Source organism: Thermobia domestica, chromosome 9 (assembly GCF_964235325.1).
Source record: "Thermobia domestica chromosome 9, izTheDome1.hap1.1, whole genome shotgun sequence".
Taxonomy (NCBI): domain Eukaryota; kingdom Metazoa; phylum Arthropoda; class Insecta; order Zygentoma; family Lepismatidae; genus Thermobia; species Thermobia domestica.
Genome location: NC_137462.1, coordinates 3,633,195 through 3,655,748, shown reverse-complemented (window position 1 = coordinate 3,655,748; position 22,554 = coordinate 3,633,195). Strand labels below are relative to the sequence as shown.

The 22,554-nt window shown below is 35.8% G+C and overlaps 1 protein-coding gene across 1 annotated transcript in view; it reads right to left on the bottom strand.

Moving 5' to 3' along the window:
• Positions 1–22,554, bottom strand: part of Ciao1 (cytosolic iron-sulfur assembly component 1) — a 66,067-nt gene that overhangs the window by 17,283 nt on the left and 26,230 nt on the right. Inside the window, exons 3-6 of the mRNA XM_081770467.1 lie at positions 21,597–21,705; positions 18,617–18,791; positions 14,906–15,041; positions 3,433–3,571 (exon numbers count right to left, since the gene is read on the bottom strand). Coding sequence (XP_081626593.1) covers positions 3,433–3,571; positions 14,906–15,041; positions 18,617–18,791; positions 21,597–21,705 — 559 coding nt within the window. The remainder of the gene's footprint in view (positions 1–3,432; positions 3,572–14,905; positions 15,042–18,616; positions 18,792–21,596; positions 21,706–22,554) is intronic.

Below are 22,554 nucleotides of genomic sequence, written 5' to 3'. Positions count from 1 at the left end.
TATCCATACATTTATTCATATTTATGGACTGAATAAACATTTTATATGGTCGTGATTGCAGCAGTAAGTGAAGTGAAGTGTTTGTGTGAACTGTAACTTAACCCATGTGAACTATGGCCCAAGTGAAGAGTGCTTCAAAAACTTTATACAGTGTGTCCTCGTCATACGCAGACACAAACTATAAGTGTTGCCAGGGTTCTTAGGATAAACGTATCTCATCAGAACTTTACCTATCAACTGTTCGGGTGCCATTTGTCATAAACTCAGTTATTCATTATTTTGGCTGTATGCAGTTCAAGCAGTTTAACTCTTTTTTTAATTTAAAAGGACTAGCATCCTAGCAGACGATGTTACTATGTGTGTGTGTTCTCTCACGCAGCGAATGCATGTGGGCGGAGTGACCTTGATCAGCACTTCTTCAGCCAATCACAGCCCTGTCTGCTTTTACGTCACTTAACGCGTGAAACCCACGCGAACAGCGAGAGCTGAAGAGATTTAGCGGGAGACACTTACTTTGGCGCAACAAGCTGGACATATAACAGCACCTTCTACCTTGCTGCAACTAGACACTGTTTCATTATGCTCTGCAATTAATCAAATCGAGTTATATTTCACATTTCAGGACACATCCATTACTATTACCTTTTTTTAATAGTTATTTCTCTATGTAAAGTGATGTAAGTATCAATATAATTAAAATTCTCGAATCGATTGACGAGTATTTTCTGCGATTGTGCATGTCATCTCCCATGCCTCGTGGCTATCTATTGAGTACATGGTGCAAATTTACTTTTTATTTATTTGTGTAATTTGTTAATTTTCCGAAATTACGATGCTGAATTTTTGTGTCTTTAAAAGTTGTACGTAGAATTTTTGCTTACGTGTAGTTGACGTTGAAAGGAGCTTTCTTCGGATAACTTGTTTCATCGTCAACGCTCGAGCAAACGTCCTATTTACAACTATCAAATATAATGCTTGCTCTATCTGGATCACCATCCTATGGAGTAAACATTATAGGGATGGTCACAAATTTTCGGTCCCAGCGGAACCGGTTCCGGAACTGGTTTAAGACCTGGATCCGAAAAACCGGTTCCAGAACCGGATCCGTTCAGACCCGAAAACCGGTTCCACCAGGAACCGGTTCTGGCCATCCCTAGTAGTAAGCTCCTTATAGGATGTTCTGAAAATGGCTACCGCGGACCATAGAAAACTATTCTACAGGTCAAAATAAAACGAAAATGGTATATATTAGTACACCCTGTGGAGCATTCTTCAGGTACTAGGGCCAATACGAAAATTTCATAATATGGCAACGTCATAAATGAACTCTGAATCAATACAAACAATGCATTTCGATTCCATAAAACATTACAGCGATTCTCGCCAGATAATAGTTAAAGCAGGTACACGTTGATTCTAACACCATCTATTAACATCAGTACAAATTATATCATACTCCAAGAAAAGTCACATCTTTATCAATTTGTATACATGTATTTGTTTGCTCCTTTTTAAGTAAGTTACTGTATTTATTTCTATCTATAAACGTAACTTGTACCAATACTAACAGATGGTTATTATCAACGTCTACCAGCTTTAGCCGCTATCTGGAATATATGTAACTATTTGAAGATCAATGCTACGGCCCAACATTTATCTATGACACTGCAACATTAAGTTTTTGGTTGGTCATAGCGTCGAAAGCAATCCCCCCCCCCTTCCCGGAAGGAAATTCTATTAAATAGCATTTTCGCTTTATTTGACCTGTAGAATAATTTTATGTGGTCCGTAGAAGCCATTTTTAGAACGTCCAATATACGGAGTGAGAGGAAATGCCTGTTGAGAACTGACTTTTTTTTTTTTTTTTTTTAAATAATTGACATTATTGTGAAGTGACTATTGATGGGAACTCCACAATGGTATACAGTTGTGCTCCAAAAAGGCCTCCGCACTATCCATGAGCTTCTAAATACGTTTGAAAATATAGACTACAGTTCACTGGTATGTCCATGATTGTAAGCCGAATGTGGTCCTCTAATTGATCAGATTTTGTGGCTTCCTATTTCTTAGACAAGCGCTGTCGCATCTTCTGAAACAATGTAACGTTTCTCTCTCATGTTGAATGTGAAGGAACGACCACTTTTGGAATTGTCATGGACTCCATTACTATCTATTTGGCATTACAGTTCCTGACAGTTCTTAGGTGTACTGTAAATATCTCTTTAGGTATGAAGTCTAATACACTTTGCCACCATCTCCGGATCTGTACTACTCAACGTCCTATTCTATACCATGAGATCACTGAAGTTTTTCGCAAGTGTTACATGTTGCGCCATTTCCTGTTATTATAAAAGTATTGTTAGATTTCTAGAACTTTAAGAACTTTGTTTAATGAAAAGTCATTAATGATTACAAAAGTTATAAATAATTTCCAACAAGTTTCATTCATTTAATTTATTTGCAATATTTTGTGTTGGTTGGGGCAGCTTTCAACTTCTCAATGACGGTCGAAATTATTATTTATTTTATTATATCTTTTAACAAGAATTTCCTTTCGACGATTTGTCACAGGCTTTTGAAATATATCAACAATCATATGAAATCTTGTTGGCGGAAATGAAATGTGGTCAGTATATGGAATTGGCGTACCATTGCGACTTCTTTTCTCTTTCTTGAAAACTGGCAAATTTGTGATGCCGAATGAGTCGGGGTATTGATATGAAATAGAAACAAAACTGAACATTGAAAAACAAGCATGCATGCATCGAAATGTGTGCACTTAGACAATTATGAAGTTTAGCAGGACGTGAAATCAGCTTTAGTCAAGTTCCATAGCTATACTTTGTTCTTTAAGATTTACGTCTAATATTTTAACACAAATTTTGACGGGAAATAAGAAACACACAATGAAGGTAAGGTCTTGGAATAACAAACAAACAAAAAATCATTGACGAAGACTTAATACACGATTTATCTTTTTCTTTTTCCTGTAGATGATATTAGTAGTAACGCTGTGAAAATTTGAGTTTTGAGACCAGCCTCATTCCAATTAGCTAATTTATAACACGAGCATGCCTTTATGTTCGGAGCAGTGATACTGAGAAACAGGAAAAAACCAATAAGGCGGAGGAGAATGAAGTATAGAAGTGTTGCCAATGTATAGGTAATCATGGATTCACAAGTGGTGTCCTTGCAAAACAGACTGCCATTTATTTATTTATTTATTTATTATTATTATTATTATTTTGTTTGCCTCTTTCAACGCCATTTTTCTCGTCTGCTCCTTACGTCTGTTTGTCAGGTTTACTGAGAACGAGAGAAGCACACTATCACGTCACACTGTTAGTAGACCATTGAGTATATTATTTCCTTGAATCTCTTATTTAGTAACAATAGAAAGTCTTGAATATTTGTTCTGCTTGTAAAACTTACCAATCGTTTTTCCTCTGGCAATGGCCACCTTCAGATGAGGGATTCCAATGTAGTCTTTAACAGTCTGAATCACTTTCTCCAGAGAAACAGGATTTTTCAACTCGCAAAGTCTTCCGAGACCACAGTCAGGCAATGGAACCTCAAAGAATATACACAAGAGACGTATTATATATATATATATCTATATCTATCTATCTATCTATCTATCTATCTATCTATATATATATATATATATATATATATATATATATATATATATATATATATATAGATAGATAGATAGATAGATAGGTATAGATATATATAAACTCATTTACAAAAATATCCAAGTAATCAATTGTTCAGAAAGTTGATCTATTAGTAAAGTAATAAGATTGTTTAGCGTCCCCTTCAAGAAAGAGGATATGAGACGTGGAACCTACAGCTTTACATGGGATCCGAACCACACGAGCTCTCACCGGGAATTGAATCCAGGTCTCATACACCAAAGGCGCGTACGCGAACCGCATAGCCGCTAGGGAGCTTTGAGATAACTAAAACTGCGAATATAATTTTTCTTTAGATCTAAAACAGTTAATTATTCATTACAATGGATCAGCTGTTTATTACTCAACATATTTACGTATATTATAACAGTACAGGTGGTTTAGTTCCCGTACGGGCTGCCATATTTATAACCTTAGAGTAGTTATATTCTTGTTCGTGGCGATATTTATGTAACATGTAGGGTTCTGTCCCTGTTCGGACGCCATTTTTATAACACTACAATGATTCGTTTCCTGTTACAAACAGTGTTTGAAGTGGGAAAAAAGCAGAGGCGGTATGTTTTATTACGATTTTGACTCAACATACTGGCGGCTATCTAAATGTTGAAGTACAGTGAGAGTATGTTGTCTAAAAGATTACATTTCTATTTACATAATGACTCAAAACCATAGGAGACCCTCTGAATAGTTACGGGGGAAGGGATGACATCGAAAGACTTTGATTCCCGTGAACAACTTTTTGAAACAAAAAAAAAAAAAATATTAAAAAAATATCCCCTTACGTTGTATTAGAGATATTTATGCACAAAAATGCTCAAAAACCGAGTTTTTATCTTAACAATTTCCTGCGGGAAAAACTCCCGGACCCCTACTCGACTGAGCGGTATTCCAAACCTCCGGAAGATCCGCCCCACAGCCAACAATCCCTAAATCCGCTCATACTCAAAATACAACAATCATATACATTAAGACAAGAAGACACACATACATACATAAGAGAGAAACAAATATGACACATCAAAATATATACTAGATGAACTTTCAAGATGCCTTATTTTAAAAACAAAAGGTAGGAAAAAGATAAAAATATCGGTGTTGTCAACTTAGAAATTATTTCCACATGAGAAATAAAATTTTTTTACGTGCAAAGTTATTCGTCAATTATGTTTAAAAATGGATTTATTAAAGGTATTTAGCATCTACTCTTCAGTGACGGTATGTTTTGATCACTGAACAAACAGAGGCCGTATAGCATACCACCGCACACCGTCTCACTTCGACCACTGGTTACAAACATAGCGCACCGAATAGGAACAGAACCTATATGTTATAAATTTGTCACCCTTTCGAACAGGAAACGAACCATGTAATGTTATAATATTATTGCTGAAAATGCAAGACTGAAAACAAATCTTTTTCTTTTAATAATAATACGTCATGTTTCAATTTGATAAATCTCTCTTTTTTTGTACAGACAAAGAAAAATCTGCATTTTACTATTCTGTAGGGAACTTTCGCTTGTAATTAAACGTTCCTTCTTAGCATCGAAATTGTATCAGATATAAAATGAAATTCGAACATAATGTCCTTTTTATCAGGAGTCATACTACGATCTTCCGCAGAAAAGATGCGGACGTTACGATTAAGCTAAGGGAAGTGTGCATATGGATAACAAGCATTTTTAATTCTAGACAAAATATTGTTGTGTCAGATATTTCTTGACCTTTTGAATTATCTTTTCCAGCTTATGTGGGATCGTCAGTACTGTTAAACATACGTACCTCTACAAAATAGCTAAATGATGCACTGAATCTAGCTACAAAAATTGCTAAACTTACCTCATATTACAGGTAACAGAATTTAACAGTAAACCATTTCCTAACTTTCGCGTACTCTTACTACAATATTCTTCCTGATACACTTAAACCAAAACACTTTCAACGTTTACACTTAAAACGCTAGTTATTCCCCTTAAGCCTTCGACTCGTATGCAAATGCATACTAGCGACATCTCTTGACTTGAGGCAAGAGGCAGCGTATTTGGTGACAACTATTATCCTGACTATGAACTATTAAAAGCATTGCTGATACTTTGAGTCGTTTTACTTTTATAATAAGGATTTTCAGTATATTTTGTTTTCTCATTGACGAGGAATACTAAAATTCTTAGAATTATTATCTTCTTAGTTTCCAATTCTTGTTTTGAACCTAGTTATATTTGGATACATTGCAGACTCAGAAAAACACTAAAAGTACCCAACCTAAGCCGAAAATACATATGTAACAAAACATATACAGTTTCACTTGCATTGAACTTAACTATAAGAAGTAGGAGTTTCCGAAACCCCGATTTACGGTAAGACCATTGACTCGCAGGTCGCATTGACTCGGTAGCTAGAAAAAATAGAAGATAACAAGCTGCTCTTTATTTATTTATTTATTTATTTTGCGTTCAAGAGACCACAGTATTGTACATTTGTACATGCGGTATAGAACATGTCAAATTCTATTATTGTCTATATAATAAACTACTACTATACTACCTTATACATCACATTAGTCTTACAACATGATACATATATGTACATAGAAATACCATACCTTATCTATTCATCTACCTGATTTTCTTCATAGTGTGAGAATCTATAGTTTTTTTCTTTATATTACGCTATCTTCATTTAGTATTTAGGACACACGTATTCAAAATATTTGATTATAATAATATATAAATAAATATGACTACTCATGTAATAATAAAATAAAATACCTTACTATTGATTCATACAACTACAAGTTTCTAGCTTGAGCATGTTCATAAAATTCCGAGACAGTATAAAATTCACACTTTGTTTCAATTCACACTTGTCTAAAAGAAATTTTGACTGGAAAAGAAGATTCAACAATTGTGTAGCGTTCTGAGAAGAACGAGTGTAGAACAGTAAAGAAGAAGAAGAAGAAAGACATTATAGTATAGTGGAAGTGGGACATTTTTGTTTCATGGAACTTCTGTTTTCTAGGAAAATAATGTTTGTCTTGCCTAGAGATTACTGGAATGAGGTTTGGCTATATTAAGAAGATGTATAATAGATATTGTACCTAGTAGTTGAATGTTGAGAATAAATGCATGATTTATTCAACGTGGGAATTAAAGTTTTTTGTTATGAATGTTCGAGATTCGATGCAATTATTGTCTGCACATGGTTTGGAGACTGTTGGCAGGAGATGTCTACTGTTTTATGTGACTGCGAATCCGTAATTAACTGTCGTCCTTTGACGTATATATCTGAGGACACAGAGGATTTCGTTGCTTTAACACCCGCTATGTTCAGACAGGATGTTCAAGAAGTTGGAGTGCCTGACCTGGACCGAGTGGAGGACACATTATTGATCAAGAGATACAAGAGGTTGAGTGCTATTAGACAACAATTGCGAGACCGGTTTAGAAATGAGTACTTAAGTCTATTGGTGCAGAAGCAATGGGATAAAGAACATGGTAGAGAAGTGCAGCTGGGAGATGTTGTTTTGGTAGCAACGGAAGATAAGAAAAGAATTAACTGGCCACTAGGGAGAGTTATAGAATTGTGTCCTGGTGTAGATAGTCATGTTCGAGTGGTAAAGGTGAAAACATCGAGTGGAGTTTTAACTCGACCCATACAGAAATTATATCCTTTAGAGATAGTGTTTCCGACCGATCAAAGTAAACAGGTTTCGTCAAAAACTGTTGAGAAGATCGAAAAATCTGAAACAGGTGTAGAATCGATGGCAGAGCCAAGTGGTGATGAACGAAAAATAGTCACTAGAAGTGGACGTGTTGTAAATGTTTCATTACGGTATTTGTTTTGATTGCTATTCGCAATCAAAAGGTGGGAGGATGTAGCGTTCTGAGAAGAACGAGTGTAGAACAGTAAAGAAGAAGAAGAAAGACATTATAGTATAGTGGAAGTGGGACATTTTTGTTTCATGGAACTTCTGTTTTCTAGGAAAATAATGTTTGTCTTGCCTAGAGATTACTGGAATGAGGTTTGGCTATATTAAGAAGATGTATAATAGATATTGTACCTAGTAGTTGAATGTTGAGAATAAATGCATGATTTATTCAACGTGGGAATTAAAGTTTTTTGTTATGAATGTTCGAGATTCGATGCAATTATTGTCTGCACATGGTTTGGAGACTGGTGGAAAATATAGTTAGGTTATTGGTAGCAACTATTAGAGTGTAATTGGTGAGATTTCAGTAAAATAGGTAAGCTTCGCAATAATAGATTTAACATTTTTGGCGCATCAGCGTGGGGCATAGAGTTTGGCACTGTATATATTGCGAAGTGATAGTGTAACCAGTGAAACCACGATGGATAAGTTAATCGCATTACGGAAACCCATTCGTACATTGTATACAAAGACTATCATTAAAGCAAAAGAAGAGTTGAAGGAGAGTAATCCGAATGAAGAAACAGTAAGAGTGTATATTACGAAGTTAAATAGGTTAAGTACAGCACTTGCTGATTACGATACTAAGATTCTAGAGCAGTTGGCAGAAGAAGTAGACGCAATTGACGTAAGTGTATATGAAAGTGAATATAACAGCATAGAAGAATATAAGTCAATGTTTGACGAAGTGCAAGTTTTATATGAGCAGTTCATCAAGTCACAGTACGAGAAAAAAAGTGAGCAAGGCAGCAGTAATAGTTCCAGTGGTTGTGTTAATTCATGCAAAAAACTGAAACTACCAAAATTAGAGCTTAAGAAATTTGGAGGACAGATTAGCGAATGGCTAGGTTTCTGGGGACAGTTTAAGAGAATACACGAAGACAAGGACATAGACAAAGAGGACAAATTTCAATACCTTCTTCAATCCGTTGTACAAGGCACCAGCGTCTGGGAAGTAGTAAACAGTTATCCTCCTACAGCACAAAATTACGACAAGGTCATTCAAAGTTTGCAGAACAGGTTCGGTCGTGAGGAATTGTTAATTGAATTCTACGTCAGAGAGTTGTTAGGGATTTTGATACAGAATGTGTCAAACCAATCCATCAAGCTATCGCTTCCTCGTTTGTACGATAAATTAGAATCACAGTTGAGAGCATTAGAATCGATTGGTATGAATAGTGATAAGTTCGCAGCAGTACTATTTCCCTTAGTTGAATCATGTCTGCCCGAAGAATTCTTACGCGTATGGTTAAGGTACTCAGGAACTGATACAAGGAGCACTGAAAATGAATCAGTTGTAACGTATAGTGATAAAATGAACCAGTTGTTGAAGTTTTTGAAAAATGAAGTGGAAGGAGAAGAAAGAATCGTTCTAGCACAATCAGGCTTCAAGGTATCAAGTAGTAAAACAAGTTACGCAAAGAAGGAAATGCGAATTGAAAACAAAATCCCCACAGCTAGTAACTTGTTGTCAAGTCATAAACAGGATACAGAAGCAGGTAAGAAGTGCTTATTTTGTGAAGAATCACATCGTGAACAGAACTGTTCCAAGGCCCGTGACATGTCACTGGACGAGAAAAAGAAAGTTCTTTTGCACAATAAATGTTGTTTTTTGTGTTTTCAGCCGTATCATCAAACAAAGTCTTGTAAAGTGAAGGTCAATTGCTTTAAGTGTAAGCGAAATCATTTTTCTGTGATGTGTCCAGTGAGTGAGGAAAGAAAAGGTAAAAGTACCGGTGATTGTAAAGAATCGAAAACGTGTACGCTTACAAACCAAAATCACTGTGATCAATATTTGTTACAAACTGTGAAAGTAAAACTGAATGTGAACGGACAAATGCGTGAAGTAATAATAGATAATGGATAATGGTTCTCAGCTTTAATAGATAATGGTTCTCAGCGCTCTTACATTCTGAAGCGGGTCGCAAGAGAGCTGAATCTTAAAACCTAAAGAAAAGAAACCGTGAAACATATGTTATTTGGCGGAGTTGAAACAAATAAGGAACAGCACAATTGTTATACGATCACTGTCTGCGACATGCAAGAAAAGTTTTCATGTGAGTTAGAAGTGTTGGAAAGATCTGTTATTTGTGTTCAAATACCAAGTTTGAAACCAGAGCCATGGGTTGCAGAAAAGAAAAGAAACCAAATTTGGCTGTCAGATTTCGGAGGTCATGATACAGAAATAGAATTATTGATCGGTGCAGATGTAGCTGGACAACTTATGACAAATAAAGTGCATAAGTTAAAATGTGGATTAGTTGCTGTTCGAACTTTGTTAGGCTGGGTTATGATGGGAAAGGTGCCGATAAACAAACAAGATAGCTGTCATGAAGTTTCAACATTAAATGTTATTTCACTACTGACACAGAACGCAAAGATATCAGATTTGTGGAAGTTAGACACATTAGGAATTTTGGACCCAACAGAAACGAAATCCAGAAAAGAATCGGATGAAGCGGCTTTGATTCATTTTAAAGAAACTGTACGAGTTAATGAGGAGGGACGGTACGAAGTCAGTCTTCCATGGAAAGTATGTCACCCAGCACTACCTGACAACCGAATACAAGCAGAAAAAATATGTGTTTTGGTTACAGAAAAATTTAATTGTAAATGGAAAGTATGAAGAATATGAGTCCGTGTTCAATGAGTGGTTGCGAGATGGAATAATCGAAGAAGTGCCACCAGATGAGGTTACAGATTCAGGATATTATCTCCCGCATAGAGCTGGTTTCAAAGAAAGATCAACGACTAAAATTAGACCAGTTTTCGACGCTTCGTGTAAAGTACGAAATTCACCTTCGTTGAATGATTGTTTAGAGAAAGGTCCCAATCTTGTGGAGTTGATTACTGACATTTTGTTGAGATTTCGAGAGCATAAAATAGGGGTAATATCTGATATTAAAAAGGCATTTCTACAGATAGCTGTTAATAAAAGGGATTGTGATTTTTTGAGATTTTTGTGGTGGAGGAATTTTGCTGAAAGAAACTTAAAAGTGTACCGGCATCGTAGAGTAGTTTTTGGTGTCAATTGCAGTCCATTTATGTTAAGTGCTGTTATACAGTTTCACTTAGAACATGTTTCTTCAGAGTACAAGGGTACAGCTAAAAAGTTGAAAGAATCATTTTATGTTGACAATTGTGTTACATCAGTGCGTAATGAAGAAGAACTCACCTCATTTATTGAACAAGCTAAGAAGTTATTAGCTGAAGCACAATTTGATTTACGTGGATGGGAATATAATAGTGTAGATGATAGTGAAAATCATGACAGTGCCAATGTTCTAGGCATGTATTGGAACAAACAAAGGGATGTTATTATGTGTGATCTGAATAGTTTAAAAGGTGTTGAAGAACCTGTGACCAGAAGGAAAATGTTGGCGGTAGTACATAGCATATTCGATCCATTAGGATTCTTATCGCCTGTGACTTTAGTACCTAAACTTTTGTTACAAGACAGTTTCCGCAAGAAAGCAGGATGGGACGAGGAAGTATCTCCTGAAGTAAAACGAAAGTTTGATCGATGGGTAAAAGGTCTATATCAGCTAAAACAAATAGCAATATCGAGATGTTTGTCGGTAGATGAATCAAGGAAGTCATGGTCTCTGCATATATTTTGTGATGCTTGTCAGTATGCATATGCTTGTGTCGTATACTTGAAGAGTGAACATAATGGTAAAGTCGTAGTTCAGTTGGTAGCCAGTAAGGCACGTGTTGCTCCTATGAAGGAAATAAGCATCCCTCGTCTTGAGTTGTTAGCATGTTGCATTGGTGCACGTCTGGCGAATAATATTATTAGTAGTTTGAAATTAAATATTCCCGTAAATTATTGGACTGATTCTACAACTGCGTTATATTGGATTCGAAAGAACGAACCATGGAGTGTGTTCGTGTTCAATAGAGTCAAGGAAATTCGTTCGTTGAGTGACATAGCGTGTTGGAGACACGTACCTGGTAATTCTAATCCTGCGGACATTCCCAGCAGAGGTTGTAATGCCGCAACTTTTGTGAAATCCCATTGGTGGGAGGGACCGGATTGGTTGAAGTTAAGAAAACCTGATTGGCCTATGGAAGAAGACGCTTGCGACGAAGTTGAAATAAATAAGGAAAGAAAGAAGACGGTAGTTGCGATGACTGTACAGTGCAAAGATGTGTGGTATTTGAGACGTTTCTCCAAGTATCAAAATGTGTTGCGTATGATAGCGTGGATGCGCAGATTTATTATAAATTGTCGGACTGTACCAGTTAACAGAAATGTCGGAGAGTTGACTGTACAGGAGCTCAACGCTGCAGAAAGGCGGTTAATATATCTCATGCAAAAGGAGAGTTTTAATGACGACAGTGAGAAATTGAAGACGTTGATGACTTTCAAGGACGAAGAAAACTTGATCCGAGTCAAAACGAAGATTGTTAGAAGAGATGATAAAGAGAACTTCAGGAATCCATTTGTACTTCCGTCAGATCATGAGTTAGTTCACAGAATGGTTATGGAGGAACATGTTAAGATGAACCATGCAGGAACCCAAATTTTATTATGTAAGTTAAGAGAAAATTACTGGATATTGCGCGGAAGAAAAACTGTACGGAATGTAATTCGAAAATGTGTCACATGTAGGAAACAAGACGCTGCAAGAATGACTACAGTTACAAGTCCCTTTCCTGATGATAGAGTGCGTGATGTCTTAGCATTTGAGATAACAGGAATTGACTTGACAGGACCGCTTATATTGAATGATGGAAATAAAGTTTGGATAGTGATATTTACTTGTGCGGTGTATAGGGCTGTGCATTTAGAATTAGTGTCTTCCTTGTCTTCCTGTGAATTCATGTTGGCAATGAGAAGATTTATTGCACGACGAGGTAGACCAAAGGTAGTGTACAGTGACAATGGAACGAATTTTGTTGGCACTGTTAATTTGTTTAAGTCTCTTGATTGGAAGGAAATAGAACTGAGTTGCTCTGTATATAAAATTCAATGGAAATTTATTCCCCCAGGAGCTCCATGGTGGGGTGGATGGTGGGAGAGAATTATACGTACCTTGAAAAATATGTTGCAAAGAACACTAGGAAAAGCTTCGTTGAATTTTGAGGAGTTGTCTACTGTTTTATGTGACTGCGAATCCGTAATTAACTGTCGTCCTTTGACGTATATATCTGAGGACACAGAGGATTTCGTTGCTTTAACACCCGCTATGTTCAGACAGGATGTTCAAGAAGTTGGAGTGCCTGACCTGGACCGAGTGGAGGACACATTATTGATCAAGAGATACAAGAGGTTGAGTGCTATTAGACAACAATTGCGAGACCGGTTTAGAAATGAGTACTTAAGTCTATTGGTGCAGAAGCAATGGGATAAAGAACATGGTAGAGAAGTGCAGCTGGGAGATGTTGTTTTGGTAGCAACGGAAGATAAGAAAAGAATTAACTGGCCACTAGGGAGAGTTATAGAATTGTGTCCTGGTGTAGATAGTCATGTTCGAGTGGTAAAGGTGAAAACATCGAGTGGAGTTTTAACTCGACCCATACAGAAATTATATCCTTTAGAGATAGTGTTTCCGACCGATCAAAGTAAACAGGTTTCGTCAAAAACTGTTGAGAAGATCGAAAAATCTGAAACAGGTGTAGAATCGATGGCAGAGCCAAGTGGTGATGAACGAAAAATAGTCACTAGAAGTGGACGTGTTGTAAATGTTTCATTACGGTATTTGTTTTGATTGCTATTCGCAATCAAAAGGTGGGAGGATGTAGCGTTCTGAGAAGAACGAGTGTAGAACAGTAAAGAAGAAGAAGAAAGACATTATAGTATAGTGGAAGTGGGACATTTTTGTTTCATGGAACTTCTGTTTTCTAGGAAAATAATGTTTGTCTTGCCTAGAGATTACTGGAATGAGGTTTGGCTATATTAAGAAGATGTATAATAGATATTGTACCTAGTAGTTGAATGTTGAGAATAAATGCATGATTTATTCAACGTGGGAATTAAAGTTTTTTGTTATGAATGTTCGAGATTCGATGCAATTATTGTCTGCACATGGTTTGGAGACTGGTGGAAAATATAGTTAGGTTATTGGTAGTAACTATTAGAGTGTAATTGGTGAGATTTCAGTAAAATAGGTAAGCTTCGCAATAATACAGGGTGTCCGAGAAGTCCTTCCCTGATTACAGAAATTGATAACTCAGGCTAGAAATAAGATAGAAATATGAAACTGGTGTTGAATTGTTTACAAACTATAAAAGTTTTTGTCTGTGTTAGGTTTGTTCTGTTTTATCAAGTCTCAATTTTGTTTGTTTTAGGTTTGCAGTACGTAAGTAAGAAGCCCAAGAAGCCATGCCAACCAACCAGGAGAAGGCACAGTGTGTCTTGTGGTACCATGAGACACGATCACCAACCACGGTGCAGAGACAGTTCCAGACAACATTTGGAAGGACTCCACCTGATGTCAAGAGCATTAAAGCCTGGTATGAGAAGTTCAAGAACACAGGGTCGGTTGCTGACCTTCCGAGGTCTGGTCGACCAATGTGTGGATGGAAATTGAATATCGCCTAGATGTGCTACGTGCTACCAAGGGTGCTCATGTGGAAGTGTACTGATGTGACCAAAACTTTTATAGTTTGTAAACAATTCAACACCAGTTTCATATTTCTATCGTATTTCTAGCCTGAGTTATCAATTTCTGTAATCAGGGAAGGACTTCTCGGACACCCTGTAGATTTGACAAATTGCTAAGAACAAGTGGCTAGACCAAAGTTATCGCTAATAGCTAAACCACATTTTACTACCTAATCAATGTATCAAAATGGCTAGACTGATACAAGTAATAGGTACTAATTATGGTGTGGCAATATAAATATTCTTTTAGCTGAATAGAATAGAAGATAACAAGTTACTCTTTGTTTCAACTCATACTTCTCTTAATATTTATCTTTTACATTTCCGATTTTCTTCTTTCTCACAAACGATTTTGCATGAGATATCGTTATCACAACTCATCTATCTACTTTCGAGTTACAAGTGTAGATAGATTTAGCATTTTTTGCGGGTTCTGTAAATAGCGGCATACCAAAACCAGATAGGTGATTTGTGGTAAACGTATCACATGCAAAATCGTATTGTCTACTTCACTACGTTTCTGCTTTTTGAATATTTTTATTTGTTTTGAAGATATTGCAGAAAAAATCTAAAATTAGCGGTAGTTTAATTTCGCTGTAGTGAAGATCCTTAAGGCTATCAACTCTTCTCGTTGCAGCCTAGACAATAAGTACTTGAAGCCAATACTTACATTTTCATATTTAATTACATTGAAGCGGCCAATCTCGTCGCAAAAAGGACTCTCGAAGAAAATCTGAGCTAAGGTAGAGACGCTAGGTTTTGAGCAAAGTAAAGAAGCAATCAGCTCTCCATTTGTTCCAGCGTGTCTGAGAAAAGGAAAGAAAATAAACAGTGATTAATGTGCGATATTTGAATACATTGAAATCCTATGTTAATAATTTAAACGATTTCTAATTGTTATTTTACCCTACTTTTTCATATTTTTACCCTGTAATTAAAACAATGTACACTCATGTCCAAAATGATTGTCGCATATCTATAATTGTCTTCTTGTAAGAATATAATTTGATAATAATTTTGCAGGGCACTTTTGATACTGATACTATGTGTATAATCGGGAAATGTATATTTGTAGTAAATTTCATAAATACGAAAATTACAATGAGTAAAACAAAATGTTGCTAAGTGGACAAGAAAGTTTTACTTTCGTTTTAATGTTCTTATTTACTGCTCTTTTGACATTAAATTTGCCACATACACATCTTTGCCGATTATACACATACTAACATTGTAATCCCGGGCGCATTCGTTATCAAATTATATTCCTACAACAACATATTTATAGACATGCGACAATAATATTGGACATGAGTGTACAACTAGTAAAATTAAGGATAAAATAAAAGAAATAAGCTGTTTTACTTACTACAATATTATGTCAGTTATCTGGTACTCTTCTAAAGTATTATGAAACAAAGTGATCAAACAGCGTTATTTAAAGAGTCTAAATTACTATGCAAAAAATCTGTTGACCTAGTCAATGAAAATATACCGTATTTTCCCGAATATAGCACATTTTTCGTGCAAAAACAGTTTTGTAAAAATGCATACTTCTATTATAATTGCAGCCTGCGATGATGATCGTAATGATAGTAATAATGGTTAGGGCTGGTTCTACCATATGTGCAACACGTGCATTTGCACGGGGACCCAAAGTTTCGAGTGTCGGGAAAATCTGTCAGAATTACATTATTTAAAATAAACATTTCTTGTTGGAAATAGACTTCATGATGATGGTAGTTAAGTTTACTAAGCTGACCTTCTATCTGAATGCTACATTCATAAATCATGTTTAGTTTGCATTAGTTTAAGACCACATGGACAGTGCTAAAGCAAATGGTCGAACAAATTCCAGCATGAATTGCTTGATTGTTGTCAAATACAAGAACTCAATTCTCGAACAGTATCGAACACCTGTTTCATTTAGTTAGTTGTTATAGTTTTGATATGAAAACTAGTCTTGTCCTTGTCACAAACAATTTCCCTATCATTGAAGGTGGATTTTTTTTAAAAAAAAATTACAGATGTAGAAGGAAAACAAAGAAACACAGATAAATGAACTAGTTGTACTGAAATTGCAAATGAGCTAGTTGTACTGAAATTGCATATGAGCTAGTTGTACTTGAATTGCAAACTGATATATTAAGATTGAAGATCGATATTGAATTCTATAAAAAGGAAATTCTACCATCTTTCCTCTGTGGGTATGTTTGCTTTATCTTTCATTAACATAATAGATTATTATTTAAAGAAAAAACAGACATAAGGAGATTGTATTTGTAGTGTTTAGGCCTTTCTGAGTGCGAGTGTCCTTTCCCTTGCCTTAGTTGTTCATGATGAGTTAGCATACTTAAAATCATGGCTTTTAAGATTTGTTGCCATTTACATGGGGCAGCAAATTGCCTAGGGCTGGCCCTGATAATTGTGGTTTATACCTCATGATGATAGTGAAGATTGTGAGTCATAATCATCAGAAGATGTAATAACGATGAACTGAAATTTAAATCTTAAAAAGACTTACAAATTGGTAAGTTCTCCGTTATGTAATATTTTCAAAGTGTGAGTTGAGTACTATTTTATGTTGGGTATTTTTATTTTTCTATTAAAATCACCTTAAGATCTTGATGTGGTATTATATTTGAAGTTTACGATAATTGGCTTCGAGAAAAAAATCTCAGCAATAAGTAACACACTAAAACAAATGCAATTTTGTAAGGTGGTACTTCACCCACTAGTTTACTGTATTGTAGCATCACTTTGAACTTTCTGTATTTGTAAAAATATTTTAAATTGCAAAATTCTATGTTCAGATTCCAATTAGGCCAACGCACCAGGAACAAGGAAGAAAACTTAAAAGATAAAACAATACGAAGGCATTATACTCAAACAGTATGTAAATGCAAGCGCATAAATACGTTGTAATGCGAAACTGTTAAGAAACAACTGACATTGTAATTTCGTGTATGAAAAGAACGTTTGGTAGAATCGTGAGTTGTCATAATTTTATCTCACGCACACATATTGAGCAAGCCATGAGGTGACAAACATTTGATGTCAAAATAATAAAGAAAGGAATTAATTCAGGAATAAGAACAACAACGAATTAAGGAAGTGTTTAATTCATATAAAATATTAAGATTTGAATGCTTCGTGGTCAGTCAGTAAGGGTTTAGTTCAGTCAAGGCTCAGTCGTTCAACTCATTAATCTACAGACCAATCAGATTAATCGTCATGAAGTCAAACTCCATCTTGAGAATGGACTATGTTCTCGTTCTCAGTCAATCATCTTGAAGTCTTACTATTCATCAAGTTCAACGCCGCAGAATTACAAGGAGTTGTCAGATTCAACGCCGCTAATACCAAGAAAGGTGTTCCAGTGCCAGTTTGGATTATAACAGGTTAGTCTTGCTCATTATGTGATGTTGTATTCATTGACAATTCGTGTATTCTGTTAGGACGATTTGAAATACACACATCATCTTCATTAACACTGAAACTACATTAAACATTCCTCACACATTAAAATTCTTTGTTTTATTTGAGCACGTACACAGCGAACCGAAAATGAGGTTAGACTGATTAAAGTAACTACAGTATTCACAATACAGTGTGAGTAGAAATTGCTGCTTCACTCTGGTATCTGAGAATAGAAGTTTAAATTTTTACGCTCCTAGGACATACCAGAGGGAGATACAGCAATAGTATTATTCTTTTAGTGTATTTAATATAAATTATTCCTACAATAGTTTTAGAAAGACATGAGTACAAGTTTCTACTTCTTACTACAGAATGAGCGACGGCCATTACAAAATAAAAGTTTATTGTTGGTATTTTTCGGGATTTAACAAAACTTTTTCATTTGGAAGATCATACAGTGTATTACTAAACAAACTGAACGTATAAAATGGAAAAGGAATGTGTTCGTTGGATAAACAGGGTGTCTACCAAGCAAGCATAATCAAATTCCCTGACAAAATTATAATTCTCCCTGACTCTGTCATTCTTTTTTTCTTAGTATAACTCACGAAAAATAACTTATATTTTACAAACGTACAAACGAATCAATTCATTTACGTGTAATTTGACTATTTTAGTGGCATTCCTTCACCCTCACAGCCTTGGAAAGATTTTTCCCTGACACACAATGAAATTCTCTGACATTTTCCCTGACCCTGCAAATTCCCTGACTGGTAGACACCCTTATACAATTGTTATTTACAAAAGAACCGTTCGTGTTGAAATTGAACACCGTTACTTATTAACGGTATACTTAAAATCTGTGGATCAAACTAGAGACAAATTAATATGAGTGTTCCCCAAGATAATCTATTCTTATGTTGTACTCATGTTTTATTAAACAATATGTTTAATATTAACTTACATATCTCTAATTCGTGGTTTATTTCCGTGAGCTTCTACCCCGTAGGCAGAAACTCTCTTAACATTCCTGACTAGCGCATTGCCATCGTCGGAATCAGGAACACAGATGGTTACCAGGTGGGTTAGATTCATATTATTCGCCTCACTCTTCGAAAGTGGCTTCACAGATTCCGTATCTAAAAAACAAAAGCAAAACCAAAAAAATCAAATTAGAAAGGAATCTACTCTCTTCAATCGTTAGCACCTAACTCAGCAAGGATAAAAAGTAATACAGTTAATAGTACTGAGAAAGAAATTCGTAACATTAATCTATTACAGAGTTTGGTTTACAAAAACTACTTTAATATATTTATAGCCTGTCTGTCCGTGTGTCCGTCCATCCGGTAGACAAAAGTTTTCAAGAACTCTTACATGGATCACTATCACTTTTGGCCAGAGTGTAGAGTTAAAAATTAGGAATCGAACGAGATGATAATGAAATCAGAACAGTAGAAAATGAAATGAAATGAAATCTTTCAGTTTAACGTCCCACGATTATGCTCTTTAGGCTAATGGAGACGATGATTAAGGCAAGTGAATGATGATGGAAGAATTGGTGGAGTGAGAAAGTGGGAGGAAACGGGAGTAACCATAGACATGGTGTTGTCCACCACAAATTTACTTGTCCGAGGATGGAACCAGGGACCCCACGTGCCAACGGTAAGCGCTTTATCACTGAGCCATAGTGCACCACTCGAGGGGCTCCTCCGTGGCTAAGCGGTTAGCGTACGCGCCTTTGGCGTGGGAGGTCCGGGTTCGATTCCCGGCGGGAGCCCATGTGGTTCGGGGTTTGGGTACAAAACCTCGCGGCGACAAACTCGCGGACCAAAACCTCGCGGCCCAAAATCTCGCCTGGCCAAAACCTCGCCGCCCAAAACCTCGCGGGACAAAATCTCGCCGGGCCAAAACCTCGCCGCCCAAAACGTCGCGGGGCCAAAACCTCGCGCCCCAAAATATCGCCATACCCAAAATCTCGCCTGACCAAAATGTAAATGTTCCAACAGATGATAAGGATGACGGTATAAAAGACGCTGTTTCAGAAGAAGTATCACGGGTATTTGACGAAGTCCCGCGATAACATATGAAAATTCTATTTCTGTATTAGAGGATTTCAATGGGAAGGTAGGGCGACAGGATGTTTTTAAATTGGTTATAGGGAAAGAAAGTCTGCATAAAGAAAATTAATAACAACTAACGGTGTTAGTTTCGTGAACTTTAGAACATCCAAAACTTAAAATTTTAGCAAAAATCTAATAATATTTATGAAAGTATGAAATAATATATGAGTTTTTACGACGTCCCTTGATTATGTCCTGTAGGTTAAAGGAGACGTAGATGACCAGGATGAAGGAAATGATCGAATAAAGAAAGTGGGAGGAAACGGGAATAACCCGAAAAAGCCCACGCACACGATGTTTTATTTCTTCTTCTTCTTCTTCTTCTTCTTATTATTATTATTATTATTATTATTACTTGTAATGTGGAGTTGCATATTAAGAAACTCATTGGGTAAATTTTAAAGTAAAGTTTCATTCGCGGCGAGGTTTTGGCCACGCGATGTTTTGGGCGACGAGGTTTTGGCGTCGCGAGGTTTTGGCCCGGCGAAATTTTGTCCCGCAAGGTTTTGGGCGGCGAGGTTTTAAACACGCGAGGTTTTGGCCCGGCGAGATTTTGGGCGGCGAGGTTTCGGCCACGCGAGGTTTTGGCCCGGCGAGATTTTCTCCCGCGAGGTTTTGGCCGGCGAGATTTTGGGCGGCGATGTTTCGGCCGCGAGATTTTGTCCGTATCCCGTGGTTCGGATTCCACGTTAATGTGGTTTAAATAATATTTGTATTTATTTTGTAGTAAAGAGTACAAAATAAATAATTTTTAATAAACAGCAGAATTAAAATACAAATATTATTTAAAAAGCAGTTAACAAGGAACATAGACAGAATGATAAGTCATCAATTGCTGTTGAGTTCATTCTTCTAGCCGCTGCCATAACCTAGATTTTTGGGTAATTCAAATTCTGGTTACACTGTAATTCCTATGGATGGCAACACTGAAAATTCTTCCGATTCGTATTTTTGGGTGTAGAATAACATTATCTATTATTGAGTTAAGTTACATTTCTTTATCTCTTTTCATTTACAAAAAACTGGCAAAAGAAAAAAATGTTAGCTTTTGAAAAATATTTAGTAGTCTGCCCCCTTACTATTCTTCTCATGCTATGATTCTGCCCTATGGTATCAAGAAACCAGGTTTTCCAGCGGGAGAAGAAGATTGTTGTGTAAACGATGCTTGATAAATTTGATATTCTTATTTTAAGAAAGAAAGAAAAAAAAAAAAGAGTTGTAGTTTATGACTTTTATATGGTCAGAATTAATGGTTGTTGTCTGCATATAAAATAGGAAATTGATTCTTAATATTGGGATATATACAAAAGTATCTTGTGGAATTATCTTCTCACACTAATTAACTAAATAATATGCATTTCTATTAAATATGTTTCTTAAATTAAGATGTAAAGACTATTTTTTGTAGTCATACTGATGTAATACATACAGGCGTGTCTTAATGTTCTAACAATAAATTCTCTTTACATTTTAATTTAAAGGATCATATTAACAAAAGTACACAGTTAATTACGCTAACAAGATAATTCCTACACACGGTATCTTTCTATATGTTTCAATATTAGGAATCAATTTCCTATTTTATATGTAGACAAGGACAATTAATTCCAATCACATAAAAATCATAAACAACAATCCTTTCGTTCTTAAAACAAGAAGAACAACAAGATAAAATTTATCAAGTACTGTTTATAGAACATGAAGGAGATTATTATTATATTGTTAATGCTTGAGAATTCAATGTAAAATGTAGAAATACCCTACCTCGTCATTTTGAGTAAAATTCTTATCTTCTTCATTATTATTTTGTAAACCCCCACTTACCAAACATTGCAGCGAGCCAGTCATTTACTCCTCCCTTGATACAGTCAAAGCTTGTGTGTGGTGAATACACAGCAATATTTCTCTTCAAGCATTTAGCCACTATTCTTTCCTACAAGCAACAAAATAAAAGATAAATTACGAAACACCTTACGTAAAACTAATTAAATAGCTGACTTTTGCCGGATTTTCTAACAATAATTATTAAAAAAAAGCTTTTAAAGTCTTACTATATTTTGAAATTGTGACAACGTTGCAAAAAATACTTGTCACTGTTAGGAATATGAGTGTCACCGTCAAGAGAAGACGAACAACGATAGATGCATTTACTACTTAATAACGTTTTTTTTTTTTAATATATAGAATACAAATAAATGAACATCTACTGCAACAGTCTGTTCCAGTAGAATAAATGAATTGAAATCTGAGTTTAACATTTCACGATTATGCCCATTAGGCTCAAGAAAACGGATGATTAAGGCAAATGACTGATGATGCAACAGTTGGTGGAATGATAATGCGGGAGTACCCCGAGAAAACCCACGAACACGATGTTGTTCACCACATACTTGGCCAGGATCGAACCAAGGACTCCAAGCACCAGAGGTAAGAGCTCTACCACTGAGCCACCGTGCCTCCCCCCCCAAACTGACTTTTAACTGATTAATTCATCTTGAACTATTTACCACAACATTTTACTTTTATTAGACAACAGCTTTCTATCATATCAAACCAAATATTTTATTTTTATTTTATTTTATTTGAATCTTCAAATCAGCAGTCAAGTTATTACCAACTATTGAACAACTAGCGTCACTTACCTCCTTCGCTGGGTTAAGATAATTAAAATTAGTAATATGTTCCGTTAGGCAGTTTATTTTTATTATTACTGAAGCGCTCTCTGATGTTGGTCATTCTCCATCATTTCTATATATATATATATATATATATATATATATAT